Below are 15,185 nucleotides of genomic sequence, written 5' to 3' on the forward strand. Positions count from 1 at the left end.
TTAGAGTGTGGAAGGACTCAGAGCCCACGTTTGACCTTTGGGGAACTGGGAAACATGCTACATCTGGAAAGACTTGAATTAAGCAAAAAAAAATCTGTCAATGGAACAAGTGAAAATTATCTTGATAAGATTTTTTTTTTTTTATAAATCAGATTTTCAAGATCTATTGTTTAAAAGTCAGTTCTTATATCTCACTGAAAAGTTACTCTTTAGGTGATTATGTCTTATTTTAAGCGTGATGAGATATTTGGACTAGAAATGAGAAAAATACACTTGGTAAGAGTTAGATTTTTCAGTGACTGTTAGATCTACCTGCTGGTCAGTTTGGTTTATCATTAAACTTGTCTTCTGTGTTTTCATCCTGTGATATTCTGTATTATCTCAGGTTCAAAACACAAAATCTTTTCATAAAATACATTTGAGAAGTTGAACTGTTATCAGTTTAGGTCGTGGCCTGTCATTGAGGGGTGATATTATGGGGCGGCCATGGCTCAGGAGGTAGAGCGGGTCGTCCAATAACCGAAGGGTTGGCGGCTTGAATCCCGCTCTGTCCTAGTCTGGCCGTTGTGTCCTTGGGCAAGACACTTCACCCTCCTTTCCTCCAGTGCCACTCACACTGGTGTATGAATGTTTGGTGGTGGTCGGAGGGGCAGTAGGCGCGAATTGGCAGCCACGGTTCCGTCAGTCTGTGGACAGCTGTGGCGTAGTTTACCACCACCAGACTGTGAATGTGAGAGTGAATGAATAATGGATCAATAATGTCAAGCGCTTTACGTGCCTTGAAAAGCGCTACGGATATCTAATCCATTGCTTTTATTATTATTAAAAAGTTGATCATGAGAGTGTGGAAGGACTCAGAGCCCACGTTTGACCTTTGGGGAACTGGGAAACACACTACATGTGGAAAGACTTGAATTAAGCAAAAAAAAAAAATCTTGAATTAAGCAAAAAACAAATCTTTCAATGGAATAAGTGAAAATTATCTTGGTAAGATTTTTTTTTGTAAATCAGATTTTCAAGATCTATTGTTTAAAATCAGTTCTTATATCTCACTGAAAAGTTACTCTTCAGGTGATTATGTCTTATTATAAGTGTGATGAGATATTTGGACTAGAAATGAGAAAAATACACTTGGTAAGATTTGGATTTTTGCAGTGACTGTTAGATCCACCTGCTGGTTAGTTTGGTTTATCATTAAACTTGTCTTCTGTGTTTTCATCCTGTGATATTCTGTATTATCTCAGGTTCAAAACACAAAATCTTTTCATAAAATACATTTGGGAAGTTGAACTGTTATCAGTTTGGGTCGAAGCCTGTCATTGAGGGTCCTGAAGCCAGACCAGTTGAGACCCACTGCTTTACAGGACTTTATACGGACATGATTTGACAACATCGCAGAACCAATGAGCGGAATAATTAAGCGAACAGACCAACGAGTCCAAGGGCCTGAGCTACTGGGAACTGGTTCTTTCATTGAGTCCAATCCCTAATCCACACTGAAGGGTTAAAGCTCAGCCAGTGGACATGCTCGGCCTTACCCGCAGAACATCTGGATGTTGTAGAGGGTCGGGTCGTCCTCTAGAGGAGCCAGCTGCTGCAGACACAGCTGCTCACATCCTCCGTTGAAGCCGTCGGAGCAGTCGATGCCGATGTGGTGGTCGTAGCAGCCGGTCCCATCCTTCATCGGACTCAGCCCTGGAGGACACTGGGACACGGAGAAGTACTTTTCAATGACTAATATCAGCAATCACAGCCTTTTCCCTTCATTTAGGCAAACATTCTCAGGGCTGCTTAAACAGTGAGAATCCACCACATTAACACTAATCCCAGATGGGACAGGTAAACAGACCTGATAACATCTGTGGCACAGCATGCAAACAGTCAGATTTCTGTTCCCATTAGTGCAGCCTGTGTGAACACAGAGCTTAGTGTGTGAGGCTGTGCAAAGCAAAATGTTTCATGTACAATTTTCATAATATCAGACTGAATTACACCATTTGGCTGTGACAGAAAAAGCAACAGTACAAGCTGTTATTAGTGGAGAAACAAGCGAATCATAGAAAATACAGTAAATGAATCCAAAGCTTTAAAAATGGGTTCTTCTATGAAACTGGTCCTAAAAACACGACAGAGGGGCTAAAAATTAAAACCTGATGTAGACTAATGTTATGAAGCAAGTTTTGAAGCACTTTGGGTTTATTTTAAAAATGAATACTTACTGAGATAAAAGAGAAACTATTTTTCAGATAAAACACATTTTTATATTATTTTACATTATTTTTTATACAAAAATCTGCATGTAACATGATAAAAAGGACACAAAAATTATAAACTACTATTTTTTTTTTTAATATCTTTTTATTCTGTCACAGGTACATTTGGGGAATTGAACTAATTATGCAACAGAGTGTTTCACAAAAATGGCCGCTGTTGCAAAATCATTTGTGATTTATTTGTGTTTACACATGAAACCTGGAATGAGACTGAGATTGATGAAAAACCCACGTCTGGATTCGAAAAACCACTAGGATCGACACATTTAACACAGTGTCTTTATTTACAGTCTATATGCAACCATTTACAGCCATGTTTTCAGAGCTAATGCACTGACACCAAGGTAGGGTTTCCTGTTCCAATTCTGGTTGTGTTTTGACTCACATATTTTATTAAAAATTCATTAATCAGTGTTACAAATGAAAAGAGAAATATTTATGAACAATTGGACCCACATTAAGTCACATTTTAATTTGATGTAAATGTTGTTGCTTTTTATTATTGTTGCTGTTGTGGATTTCTATTTTGTTCTATCTCAGATTCTGAAAGAATGTCAAGGTTCTACCATGTTGTATTTTAATGGCTGATGTTGATCTCTCCTGAATATTCTGGTCCCTGTGGCCTAGGACTTGAAACAACCATGGACTACTACCCCCATTAAGACTGAGATATATATATATATATATATATATATATATATATATATATATATATATATATATATATATATATATATATATATTTATTTATTTATTTATTTATTTAATATAATGATTTGTTACAATGCACTGTATGGCTGCACACGTGAAGTCTAAATAAAAAGAAGTTAAAAAAAAAAAAAAAAATCATTAATTATGGGATAGCTCAGAGCAAGAGTAGAATTTTTTTTTGGCATTTATCTGAGGTCATTATCAGGTATATCCTGGGGGGAAATATGTCTAAATTTCTCTTTTATTATTGGGTCTAAAAAGCTGGAAAAGTGCCAGATACCAAAATAAACCCAGTTTCATAGAAGCACCCAAATATAGAACTATAATATACAATAATATATAATATACAACTTCTTTGTGTCATTGAGTTTAAACTTTACAGGTCATTGAACAGCAACTTTGCACCTACGTGACCACTTGATCTGACACAATAGTAAAAAAAAAAAAAAGTGGGAGGGACCTAAAAACACATAAATACAATAGAAAGTACAAACAGTAAAGTAGGAGTAACTAAAATACATGATAGAATAAGTATGATAAATAAGTAAATAACATAAAAAGGAACACAAAATGCTAAAATTACACAACAGTGAGCCAATAGAAATGGGTTTTTATGCATTTAATCATGTTTTTGTTGCTCCTTGACAGTCTAAGTACCATCCACCAACAGCAGCTTCATTTTTAGCTGCAGTAGGTAAATTATTTACTGCATAATCAATATCCAGGTTTTTTGTTTTTTTTTTACAAAGAGAGCCTGAAAGTTTGATCCAGTGTACACAACCGAGGAAAGTGGGCTTCGCAGAGCACTCCCACTTGATTATTTACTGTGGCACAGGGACTGACAAGAACAGTGATGAAATGCCAGACAACCGGTGTCATCTATAATGAAACCCCTTTAAAAGGATTCGTGTTCTGGGGACGGAGATGAGGCAATACCGCTGGATTACATTTCCATTTCCATACAATCCAGAAAGGACTGTCTTCATATTTGATGAGCGAAATGAAACCCTTTAGTTTTGAAAAGCGAGAAACAGCAGAGAGTGTCATATATATATAACCTCCAGAAATTAATAAAAAGACTCTACGTTCAAGTTTCACAGAGCATCGGACAACTTCTTAATTGAAATGCGCCGAATGCGTGCTGAATTTACAAACGACTCGGCAGACCTGAATTCACCCCGCTTCCCTTTTCCTCTCCGGCACCGTTCAGCACTTCCCAGGCAATATTTTCAGGGGGCTGTCAAGTCAAATTCACATTATGTTTTCTGTCAGTGATTGCTTCAAAGGGAACTTTGATGGAGTGCATTTTAACAAGGCACTCCTACTTTCAGACCAGGGACGAGGCGGTTGGTTTCCTCTAAGCACTCGGGGATCAACCGCTAACTTTATTATTCAGGCCCGTGAGATTCACCAGGAGGTCCACAGGCTTATTGAGCAAAAAAAAAAAAAAAAGGCTCCCTTTTTCAGGGGATTCAAACCCATTTATGACTACATTATGTGGACGAAAGTATGTGGACATGTTGAATTCAGGTGTTTCTTTTCTAACAGGGGTCTGGAATACAAAACAATAATGACTAATGTTGTAATATAGTTGTATATTGGGATAAATATCATTGCATTGGTTAGTTTGGTTTAACCCATAAAGACCCAAACATCCACTGGTAACCAAAACCATCTACTGATCTAAACTGTTTAATACCTGTTGATTCACTAATCCTATCAATACAAGTAGTAAGAAAAAGTGACATTTTCAGTAAAATCTCTCATTAACTGAACATAAACCCAGTGTGTCCACCCACTGTCATTGATCCAACTCCATGGGTTTTACTGGTGAATCAATGTTGTAGAAGATGACAGTGTTTCCACGGTAACCACGGAGCCTCTGAACGTCCAAATGGGTCATATCTGATGACCATGAAAAAACGACAAACTGCATTTTACACCAATTATTTAATCACATTTCTTTAATTTTGTTCAGTTTGTGGCATATTTTGTTCTTGTAGCTGATTTGTTTGGTTTTTTTTTTCATTTTTTATTCATTTTATTGATTACTTTGGCTGTTCTTGTTCATTTTATTGACTATTTAGTTAATTTTCCAGCATTTGTCTCTGAATGTCCCAATGGGTCATATGTGATGACTATGAAATGACGACAAACTGCATTTTACACCAATTATTTACACTGCAAAAATCTAAATGTTACCAAGTGTATTTTTCTCATTTCTAGTCAAAATATCTCATCACACTTAAAATAAGACATAATCACCTAAAGAGTAAAGTTGATTTTCTACATTTGAAAAATTTCACAAAAGTAATAAAGTGTTATGTTCCCCAATAACACACTATGGTTGAAATTTTGAATTTTCTACGAGTGAACTATAAAGGGTTAATCTTTTATCAGGCAAGTGCCTATTTCTGGTAATTTCCTTGACCTTTCTGTTCCTTTCACCTTACATATGATTTTATTGTATTTTTAATATATTCTTCTTGGATTGGAATGGTAAGGAATGATGTTCAAAGGGATCACGAGGATGTGGACAGGGGTCTGGATCAGCACGCATGTTGGTCTAATGTTCTAAAATACATGTTCCATTCACCGTACATGTGTTTTTCTTGTATTTTTAATATATTCTTCTATTTTTTTCTCTTTTTTTTGCCACTTATGAGCAAGGAACCAAATATGGTAACTTCACTGACCATGATTTTCTACATTTGAAAAATTTCACAAAAGTAATAAACTGTTACATCCTACAATAATACACTCAGGTTGAAATTGTGACTTTCAGAGTATTTCTATGTGTGTCCTATAAAGGGTTAATTCTTTATCAGGCAAGTGCCTATTTCTGGTCATTTCCTTGACCTTCCTGTTCCTTTCACCTTACATATGATTTTCTTGTATTTTTAATATAGTCTTCTTGTATTTTTTTTTTTTTCTTTTTTTGCCACTTATGAGCAAGGAACCAAATACGGTACCATCATTGACCTTGATTTTCCACATCACAATAAAAAATGAGAAAAAATTCACAGAAGTAATAAACTGTTACATCCTCCGATGACACACTCAGGTTGAAATTGTGACTTTCCCAGTGTTTCTATGTGTGTCCTATAAAGGGTTAACCCTAGAGCTGCAGATCACTTTGTGTGTCCGTGCACCGGCGCATAATATACGCCACATGGTGAGTGTATTGGCGCTGATCTCGACCTCTGGATAAACTGATATTGATTTTGTTGCTCAGTAAGTTTCCATTGTGTGACAAAAGATGTATTACCTGTAATGCACGGAGCACATGCAACACTGAGTCTCCTGATTCATCTGTAGAAAGCGCTCTTTAAATCACCGGGACTCGGCCCAGTCGATGGGTGTGTGGATATGTGTGTTTATGTGTAGATGTGTGTGGATGTGTGTGAATATGTGTAGATGTGTGGTGCAGGCTGAGAAGAATTTGTATTGACGGGTCACTGCGCTGTAGCTTGCCAACCACCAATAGCTCTGGTTATTGACTGCCATAATAGGCTTCCGGCATGTCGGAAAAGTGATAACTCTCGGCCATTTTCCAGCTGTCCATGGGATAATAATCATTAAGAATATGCGCCTGCCAGAGCTTTTGTCTGTGGGTTGTTATCGCTTGAGATTTTCACAAATCTGCTCTATAATCCTGGGTAAATCAGTGATAATCCTCTGTTTAAAACCAGTCCTCAAGTGAGCGGCCTGTAAAGCCTTGGAAATTTCATCTGCTTAAAAACTTCACTTGGTTGTTTGTTTGTTTTTTTGTTTGGAAGGTGGAACAGTTTGGATGTGAAACGTGGCCTTAACCCTATAACGTCAAACGTATCATATTTGATGCATGAGTTTTGAAGCCCTCTACAGGATCAGTGTGATATTTTTTGTTCTTGAAAAACCTGATGTATACAATTAGATACATGCAATACACAGATAATCCACCAGGGGGAGGAATTCATTCACCAGAGGCCTTTCCAGTGACACTACAAGACTGTCATTAATGAGGAAGGAGGAAGAACTGGGAGAATTTTGAAAAGGAATTACCAATTTGTCAGATATGTTTGTGTTATATTATGTTTTTGTTTGTTCAAAAAAAAAAAAGTATTTAAGCATTGAGACCCGATGTATCAAATATGATACAAAATTGAAACTCATACATGGAAACTGATATTTGAAAAAAAGAAAGTTTGGGTTGTTCAGAAAGACCAAAACAGGCTCCAGTTTCTTAATGGTTCAGGCTTTACAGGGTTAAAGAGACCAGTTCCTTCAGTTTGATCTTCTGTTAAATTCTTCCAGGAATAATAATAATAATAATAATAATAATAATAATAATAATAATAATAATAATAATTATTATTATTATTATTATTATTATTATTATTATTATTATGATGATGATGATGATGATGATGATGAAGGCAGCATCAGTTACTTTTCCATTCACTGTAAAAGTTACTGCCTCTAGACTGAAGCCATTTACTTATTACCTCCAAGACTAAAAAGACATGCTAATATATGACTCAAATTAACTGTATCTGCTAATTTACTGCATTAGAACATGTACAAACACCCAACATCTGATCTATAAATGTGTCCGGTGAATGTATCTTTTCATCATGTTTGTGTTTGGATTGTATGTGTAAGAATTGTTAATAAAACTTTGTCAAAAAAAAAAAGTAATCTATCAAAAAAAAAGTTCAAGTGCTTTTGGTGTCGTAGTGAAATGAAAAATGGCTGACACTTGTTTTTTGTCTCGTTTTGTCTTGATTATTAGAAGTTTGATGTTTGTTTCCTGTATTGAAAAACATTGTCTTCAATTGAACAAATATTATACATTTTTCTTCACACCAGAAGAATCAATAAATATATTTGATTAAAAAAAAAAAGTGTCAGCCATTTTTCATTTCACTTCAACACCTAAAGCACTTGAATACAACACACTCAAATTCACTAGTAGAAAGAATCATCTTCCTGATAGCACCTGAAGGCAGCATCATATACATTTACATTCATTGCAAAAGTTACTGCCTCGACTGATGCTATTTGTTCATTACCTCCAAGACTAGAAAGACATGCAAATACACAACTCAAATTAACCGTACATGCTCATTTACTACATTAGAACATGTACAAACACCCAACAACTGATCTATAAATGCTGAATTTATCTTTTTATTGTGTTTGTGTTTAGATTGTATGTTCAAGAATTGCTAATAAACTTCCTTAAAAAAAATAAAAATAAAAAATTGTGTCAGCCATTTTTCATTTCACTACGACACCAAAAGCACTTGAACACAACACTCTCAAATTCCATAGTAGAAAGAAATCATCTTCCCGATAGCACCTGAAGGAAGCATCATTAAAAGTTACTGCTAGCTTCTAGACTGAAGCTTTTTTACTTATTACCTCCAAGACTAGAAAGACATGCAAATATATGACTCAAATTAACCGTATCTGCTAATTTTCTGCGTTAGAACATGTACAAACACCCAAGCAGAGCAGGTTTGCTCTGTAAACGATGAAACAGATCGCTCCATAATGACCATCCACTGACACTAACAAAAAGGTCTTTATAGACAAAGTAATGACCATCTATCTGTGAGCGTTTAATAAGTGGACAGTGAGTGAAAATGCTGCCGTGAAAACAGCGAGCAGCACAAAGCCTGTTCTGGAAAAACCCCTTGAACCACCATGCCTTTTAATCCTGTTTCTTAATGGAGATAAATTCCTGCAGTGCTTTTGAGGCTTAAGGGAATCAGCGCTGTGCCATTGCCAAACAGCAACAAATCCCTACAAGAGAGTTGCATAAGCTATGCACTTTTCAATTTTGTCTGATAGGCAGATCGGTGCAAAACTATGACGACTGACGACAGAAATGGAACACCAACACCCCCACTCCAGGAGGTCCTCAGTCTACAGGTAGGGGTTAACCCTTTAAGAACCAAAGTAGCAATATTACAACAAGCAACATAAGTGACTGAAACAGACCATAACTCCAGACAGAGTTAATATTTTATTTGGCCTTTCACAAACTGATAATACATTTAAAAAAAAAAAAGATATATCATCAGCCTTTTAGTAATATTTGCCAAATGTCACAGTGCACTAAATTTGTATACCAGCGTCCTAACATTATTGTTTTTAAAGCACTTTTTTCCAGTTATTTAGGTCATTTGAAGAACATTATAAATTCTAAAGCGAGTAGAACAAGGAGACTATGCCAAGTATATAATCTTATTTAATTTATATAATTTCTATTTCTATACCTCAAGCTCGTTTTTTTTTTTTTTTTGCATTTATTTATTTATTTTTATTGTCCAACACATATCTGCACAATAACTTATTTATGAACATGTATATATGTATATGTTATGTGCAAATTTATTTATTTGGTACATCTCTTTTTTATACTGTTGGCTCTTTATTCTGTCCACCTGTAAACTGCAGCTGATTGAAGTCCAGGAAAAATTTCCCCACAGGGACAATAAAGTATATCTTATCTTATTTTGATTTATTTTGGATTTTACCTACTTTTGTATCTATATATTGGAAATGTAAAATATTTTGTTTAGTGTGACTATTGTTTTTACCCTACTTTGTTGTAATACAATTATGTTTATATATTGTTCAATTGTTCATTGTTCAAAAAACAAAAAAACAAACAAAAAAAAAAACTAGAGTTGACAAATCTTGTTACCCCCTCCCACCAATAGATGGCGGACACGTGCCCCTTCAACCCTAACACTATTTAAGGGCATATTTCTATTCAAAGTGAAGAAGAAAATCCAGTTTAAAGGCATGGTCCTGAACCAGTTTAGTAAGTGAGTAAATCTGGTTTAGTTTTAGTTTGGATGGATTTGTCTACTCTGCTGCTTGAATAAAAAGCTACTAAAACTTACTGCATTTTACTTTCTACTAATTTGTAAGTTAATTTACTGTAAGGATAAGATGACTTGATTTAAAAAAAAACAAAAACAAAAAAACAAAAAAAAAAAAAAAGCCAAAAACACAAAGAAAACTTCCATGTAAATGTGTAAAGTTTAATTTTTTTTTTTTTTTTTTTAATGAAGTGGCTACTGACAGTACTGTGGCATGAAATATCAGTTTGTCTGTTACTGCAGAGCCAGCCAGCGCCCTTGATATATCATTTCTAGACTGTTAACTTGTTACATCCTGAAAAGTACCAAGGCAATCAGATAGCAAATAGGTCAAAGTCTGACACAGTGGAGAATTAGCTCACTTGGTATTGTATCAGACTACAGTGTGAAAGACTCAGGGTTCAAATCCTGGTTGAAGTACTTTTTTTTTTGTAAGATTTTCAAACAGGGGGCAGAAGCGGGGGGCACTGTGCCAAGGGTGCCGGTAGGTAAAATCTGACATTGATATAAATCCGCCTCTGGGACAACGTTCAGAGTGCAGAACTTGGACCACAGCACTCAATACACTGAACTGACACAGAACTGAGAGGTCACATGGCACATCTAACATGTAGCTCCGCCTACCTTCTCCAGCCTCACTGACTGCACAGAGCAAAAAACACCATAAAACAACATACAGAGTATTTACAACAATAATTCCTATTCTATATACTATTGATAAGTAGTCATTTCTTCCATCAGTTGCCATAGTACTGCGTTAGAAAAATGCACAAAAGAATGAATTGAAGTGTACTCCATATATGACCACAGTACAGTGGCAACAATAGGATAATGAGTTCATGGAGCAGATTCTGTGATTGGCTCTAGTACAAATGCTAATATCTGATTGGCTCTGTGCTGATAGAAGAACCCATATTTCGTGTCACAGTACTGTGGCAGTAGACATTATCATTTTTTAAAATATGTATTTATTGAGATTTCTTCTTTTAACCAAGACAACAAATTACAAACAAACAAGGAACATAGAGAGAATAAATGTAAATAAAAATACAAACACACACACAAGAAAGAAACAACTAATTATAATATAACAAAGAAAAAAACAGTAAATATGGACTATTTTCTAAAATTTTCTTGTAGAATAATAATAATAATAATAATAATAATAATACATCTGTTGATGGTTGGATGGATGACACAAATTGCTATAGATTCAAAGTTAAATGTTAGTGAAAGTTGCACAATACAATATGGCCACATACTGCCCTGTGATGCCACAAAATCCAAATTAGCTGAGTACATTCTCTTCCATCATACACTTTGGGTCAAATCCAATACTTTTCTCATTTACAGTATGACTTTATCTCCAACCACTTCCAAGATACAGCTTTTTGAAATGTTCATATCAAAATGGAATATTTTTTCTGACGGTGCCTACAGGGTTAAGGCCGTGTTTCATTTCTTTTTATAATGAAACCCTGCTTTACACTGAAGGTCCGCGCTTCAGTATCAAAAACCGTATTGACTGATACATCAAATGGAGAATCGGGATGATTTATTTGTCAGGAACTTAAAAGGTTTTTCCGCACTGCAGACTCCGACGCCCACAGGAGCATTGGCGTCAAGTTCACAGAGAAACTTATCTATTCTGAAGAGGTCTGTTCAACAAATCACATTTTGTAGCCTAAAACATTATTCGGGCATTCCCACTTCCCTTTCATGTTTCTTAATAGAGAAAAGTTGTCTTAAGAGAGTTTTTCACACTTCGCCGTGATGAGATAAGCAGCGTGTCAGAGGTCATGTTATCCCAGAGCGCTCTCTTCTTATTCTGATCTCTAGTGGATGTTATGGTGAGTTCCTTTAGTTCAGAAAAAACTTAACCTCTTTCACCTCCTTGAGAGAAAAGTTCAGAAAAGCACAACAGGGAGGATGTCTGAGTTGAGACGGACACCCTCGAACTGCAGCTTTTAAAGAGAAACAGGATATTTTCAGGGGTCAGAGGTCTTTTTACTGATTGCGGGGGGCTTTTGCGTAGTGTCCAAATTCCCCAAAAATCATCTTTTTTGCTAATAAACGTAGATAAAATGTGGCGAGCTGCAGTCGGTGTTCACTCAGAAGGTAGTTCGATAAGTGGGGGGAGCTTTAAAAAACTTTACTAAAGTACAAAATGTGCCGTTTTCATTTTCAGAGAAAGGTTACAAGGTCAAAGTCGAAGACGGCGCAGCACTAACAAATGAGCTTATTTGCAAAAAGCTCATTACGGACAAGTTTTTTTTTAAATGTGTGGGTAAGACTCACAAGGTCAAAGATTTTACAGGTTACTTAATGATTGAGAAATAGTTCAGCCTTGATAAATTTAGTATTAGAGCTGCAGTGTTTGATTCATTTATTTATTTATTTATTTTAGTCATTAATGAACTAAATTCCATAATTCCCTTTCAGCACATTGTAATTCAAGTGGACTGAGATGGAATAATAATTCTACGAACTTCTGTAGAAAATCTGCTCTATGATGCAGGCTTTGTCTAATTCAGTGTTTTTTAACCATGGGGTCGCGACCCCACATGAGGTCGCCTGGAATTCAAATGGGGTCACCTGAAATTTTTTGTAATTGAGAAAAAATAAAATTACTAATAAAAAAAATATTTTTTAAAAATAATTCAACATATATTTCTTTATAATTAAAACACCACAGACTTTTAGTTTAGTTTTGTTTCGAGCACATAGAATCATCAGATAACAAAAAACCAGACAACATGGTCAAACTAAATTCTTCAACGCTCAAAAAGGAGTGGGAGTTTCCTAATAAAAATCAAGTTCAAATAAAATGCTGGATAACATCTGAGAGCGCGTATCTTGATTGATTTGATCATGTGACCGTATGCGTTACTACACTTCAACCTGCCCAGACACAGTCGCAGTCAGAAAACCGAACAGAGAATGGAAAGATTTCTTCGCCCGCCTGGCTCTGCTAAGACATCTAAGAGAAACTGAGAAGCAGACACCGAAAAGGTGCATTATATACATTATATAGACTGAATGTCATCTAAAATTAGTGTTTATTTGCAACATAATATAGGTAACTATTACAAGATCAAAAACAATTAATTTCAGCCAAAAATGTCTCAGTTTTAAATGTCTGGAAGTATGAAGGCAGTTACACTTGACCACATTAGAAATAGATGAACCTGTTTATGTAAAGCAAACATAAATGAGCCTTTAACTCGTAGGTGCACCAGTGTCTGGACCTTCACTCTTCCATAAATGGGTCAAAACAACCCAAGTTACAAATCAGTGTGTTTTTATGACACTTATATCATTTTGTCACGTTAAAATGAATCATTTACATAATCTTTTGGGCCATAAAAGAAAGATTTCATGTTGTAAATATTTTTTTTTCTTTTTAAAGACATTTTTAACAATTTTAAATAGAAAATTTTAAAAACATATCAAAATTTGAAAAGCAAAGTATATCTAGAATATAATATATAGCACAGAGTTATTCAAAAAGAACCAACCGATTTCATGACGCATTGCTTCAGTTCTCAAGCATCATCATGGAATGGGTCAGTGAGCATTTGAAAGAGGAGTTTTCTAAGTTCTGAATGGCTGCCTCGATGACCTTAAACATCGAATAACAACAGTGATCAACTCAGTGGATGGTGATATGGTGATATGCTGATATGCGTCAGGGAGGAATTCTCTTATTGCATTGATGTTGTCTGTGCTGCAGGTGGTGGACACACTGAACACTTGTAAGACAGGAAATAAAAGTTGATTGTGAGTAGAGTACTTGTGACTTTGCTGGAGTTTTCTCTTGCTTTTCCTTATTGAAAAACTGCATAATGAAATCGGTTCATTCTTTTTGAACAACCCTGTATTTAACAGCAACAGACCAATGTCAACATCCATTCTGTGAGTGAGTTCTTTGGTTTTGCTGTTGAATGAATCAAAGTTTCAGATATAATTCCATTAAAAATGAATGAAGGTCATTTAGACCCACCTATGGAAGGTTGGGGTGTGACACAAAAAGTACAATTTCATAAAATCTGTAAAAGATTAGTTAAACATTTAAATTGCATGGCATTAATAGTTTTGTTTTTGAGGAATACCTGGAATGTGAAATAATAACAACTTTAATTACAAAGATATTGCAAGAAAATAACCCGACCGGGTCATTTTGGACCCACTTATGCATCTAAGGGACATTAAACAAAGCTGGTATTTTATTTAGCTGTGTAATAGAAGTTGGAAGGAAAGTGTGTTTTTAGTGGTGAGGCTCATACTTAGTTGTTCTAAAATGTTTCTGTGAGGGTAATAACTGATAAAGGATAAAGGAGGAGTCTTTTATAATTAATCTAGTGGTTTTTGCTGAGTATTAGACTGGATCTGGTTCAGCTGATGGATGTGGTTTTGGGTCAGATTAATGATCCGTTATCAGTTGTCACAGGACATGAAACAGTGTTGATCCTTTTCATTATAAACCATCATATGCTGTTGAACACACTTACAGGTCAGTGAGTTGATTTTAACACAGGTCAAAATGACCCCTATTAAAATAAGTGTTTTGATGCCGATTCACATCATTTTGTCATGTTCGAAGTAATCATTTGTATTATATTTTGGTCCATAAAAGAATGATTTCATGTTTCATGTTGTAGAATGAAAGAATGTCATTTCTGACCACTTATGCATCTAAGGGTTAATCTTGGAACAGAAGTTCTCCAAGGTGAAGCTGAAACACTTAACCGGTAATTCATAATAATCATCTGCAATCAAAAACACGATTCATTGAAGATGATTGAAATTACAGAGAAGCTCTGATTTTATATCCTCGACCTTCAGCTTCACATGTGTGACAAAAACATACTTTAATCAAAGGTCCACTCACTGACCTGTAAGTGTGTTCAACAGCATATGATGGTTTATAATGAAAAGGATCAACACTGTTTCATGTCCTGTGATGACTGATAACGGATCATTAATCTGACCCAAAACCACATCCATCAGCTGAACCAGATCCAGTCTAATACTCAGCAAAAACCACTAGATTAATTATAAAAGACTCCTCCTTTATCCTTTATCAGTTATTACCCCAACAGAAACATTTTAGAATAACTAAGTATGAGCCTCACCACTAAAACACACACTTTCCTTCCAACTTCTATTACACAGCTAAATAAAATACCAGCTTTGTTTAATGTCCCTGAGATGCATAAGTGGGTCCAAAATGACCCGGTCAGGTTATTTTCTTTTAATATCTTTGTAATGAAAAGTTGTTATTTCATATTCCAGGTATTTCTCACAAAACATGTTAGTGATG

The 15,185-nt window shown here is 35.4% G+C and overlaps 1 protein-coding gene across 1 annotated transcript in view; it reads right to left on the reverse strand.

The window, feature by feature from the left end:
* The window catches only part of astn1 (astrotactin 1), a 982,704-nt gene that overhangs the window by 597,533 nt on the left and 369,986 nt on the right, over window positions 1-15,185 (reverse strand). The window contains 1 exon segment of the mRNA XM_030160213.1: window positions 1,539-1,705. Coding sequence (XP_030016073.1) covers window positions 1,539-1,705 — 167 coding nt within the window.

The sequence above is a fragment of the Sphaeramia orbicularis genome, chromosome 17 (genome assembly GCF_902148855.1).
Source record: "Sphaeramia orbicularis chromosome 17, fSphaOr1.1, whole genome shotgun sequence".
In the NCBI taxonomy this organism is placed as follows: Eukaryota; Metazoa; Chordata; class Actinopteri; order Kurtiformes; family Apogonidae; genus Sphaeramia; species Sphaeramia orbicularis.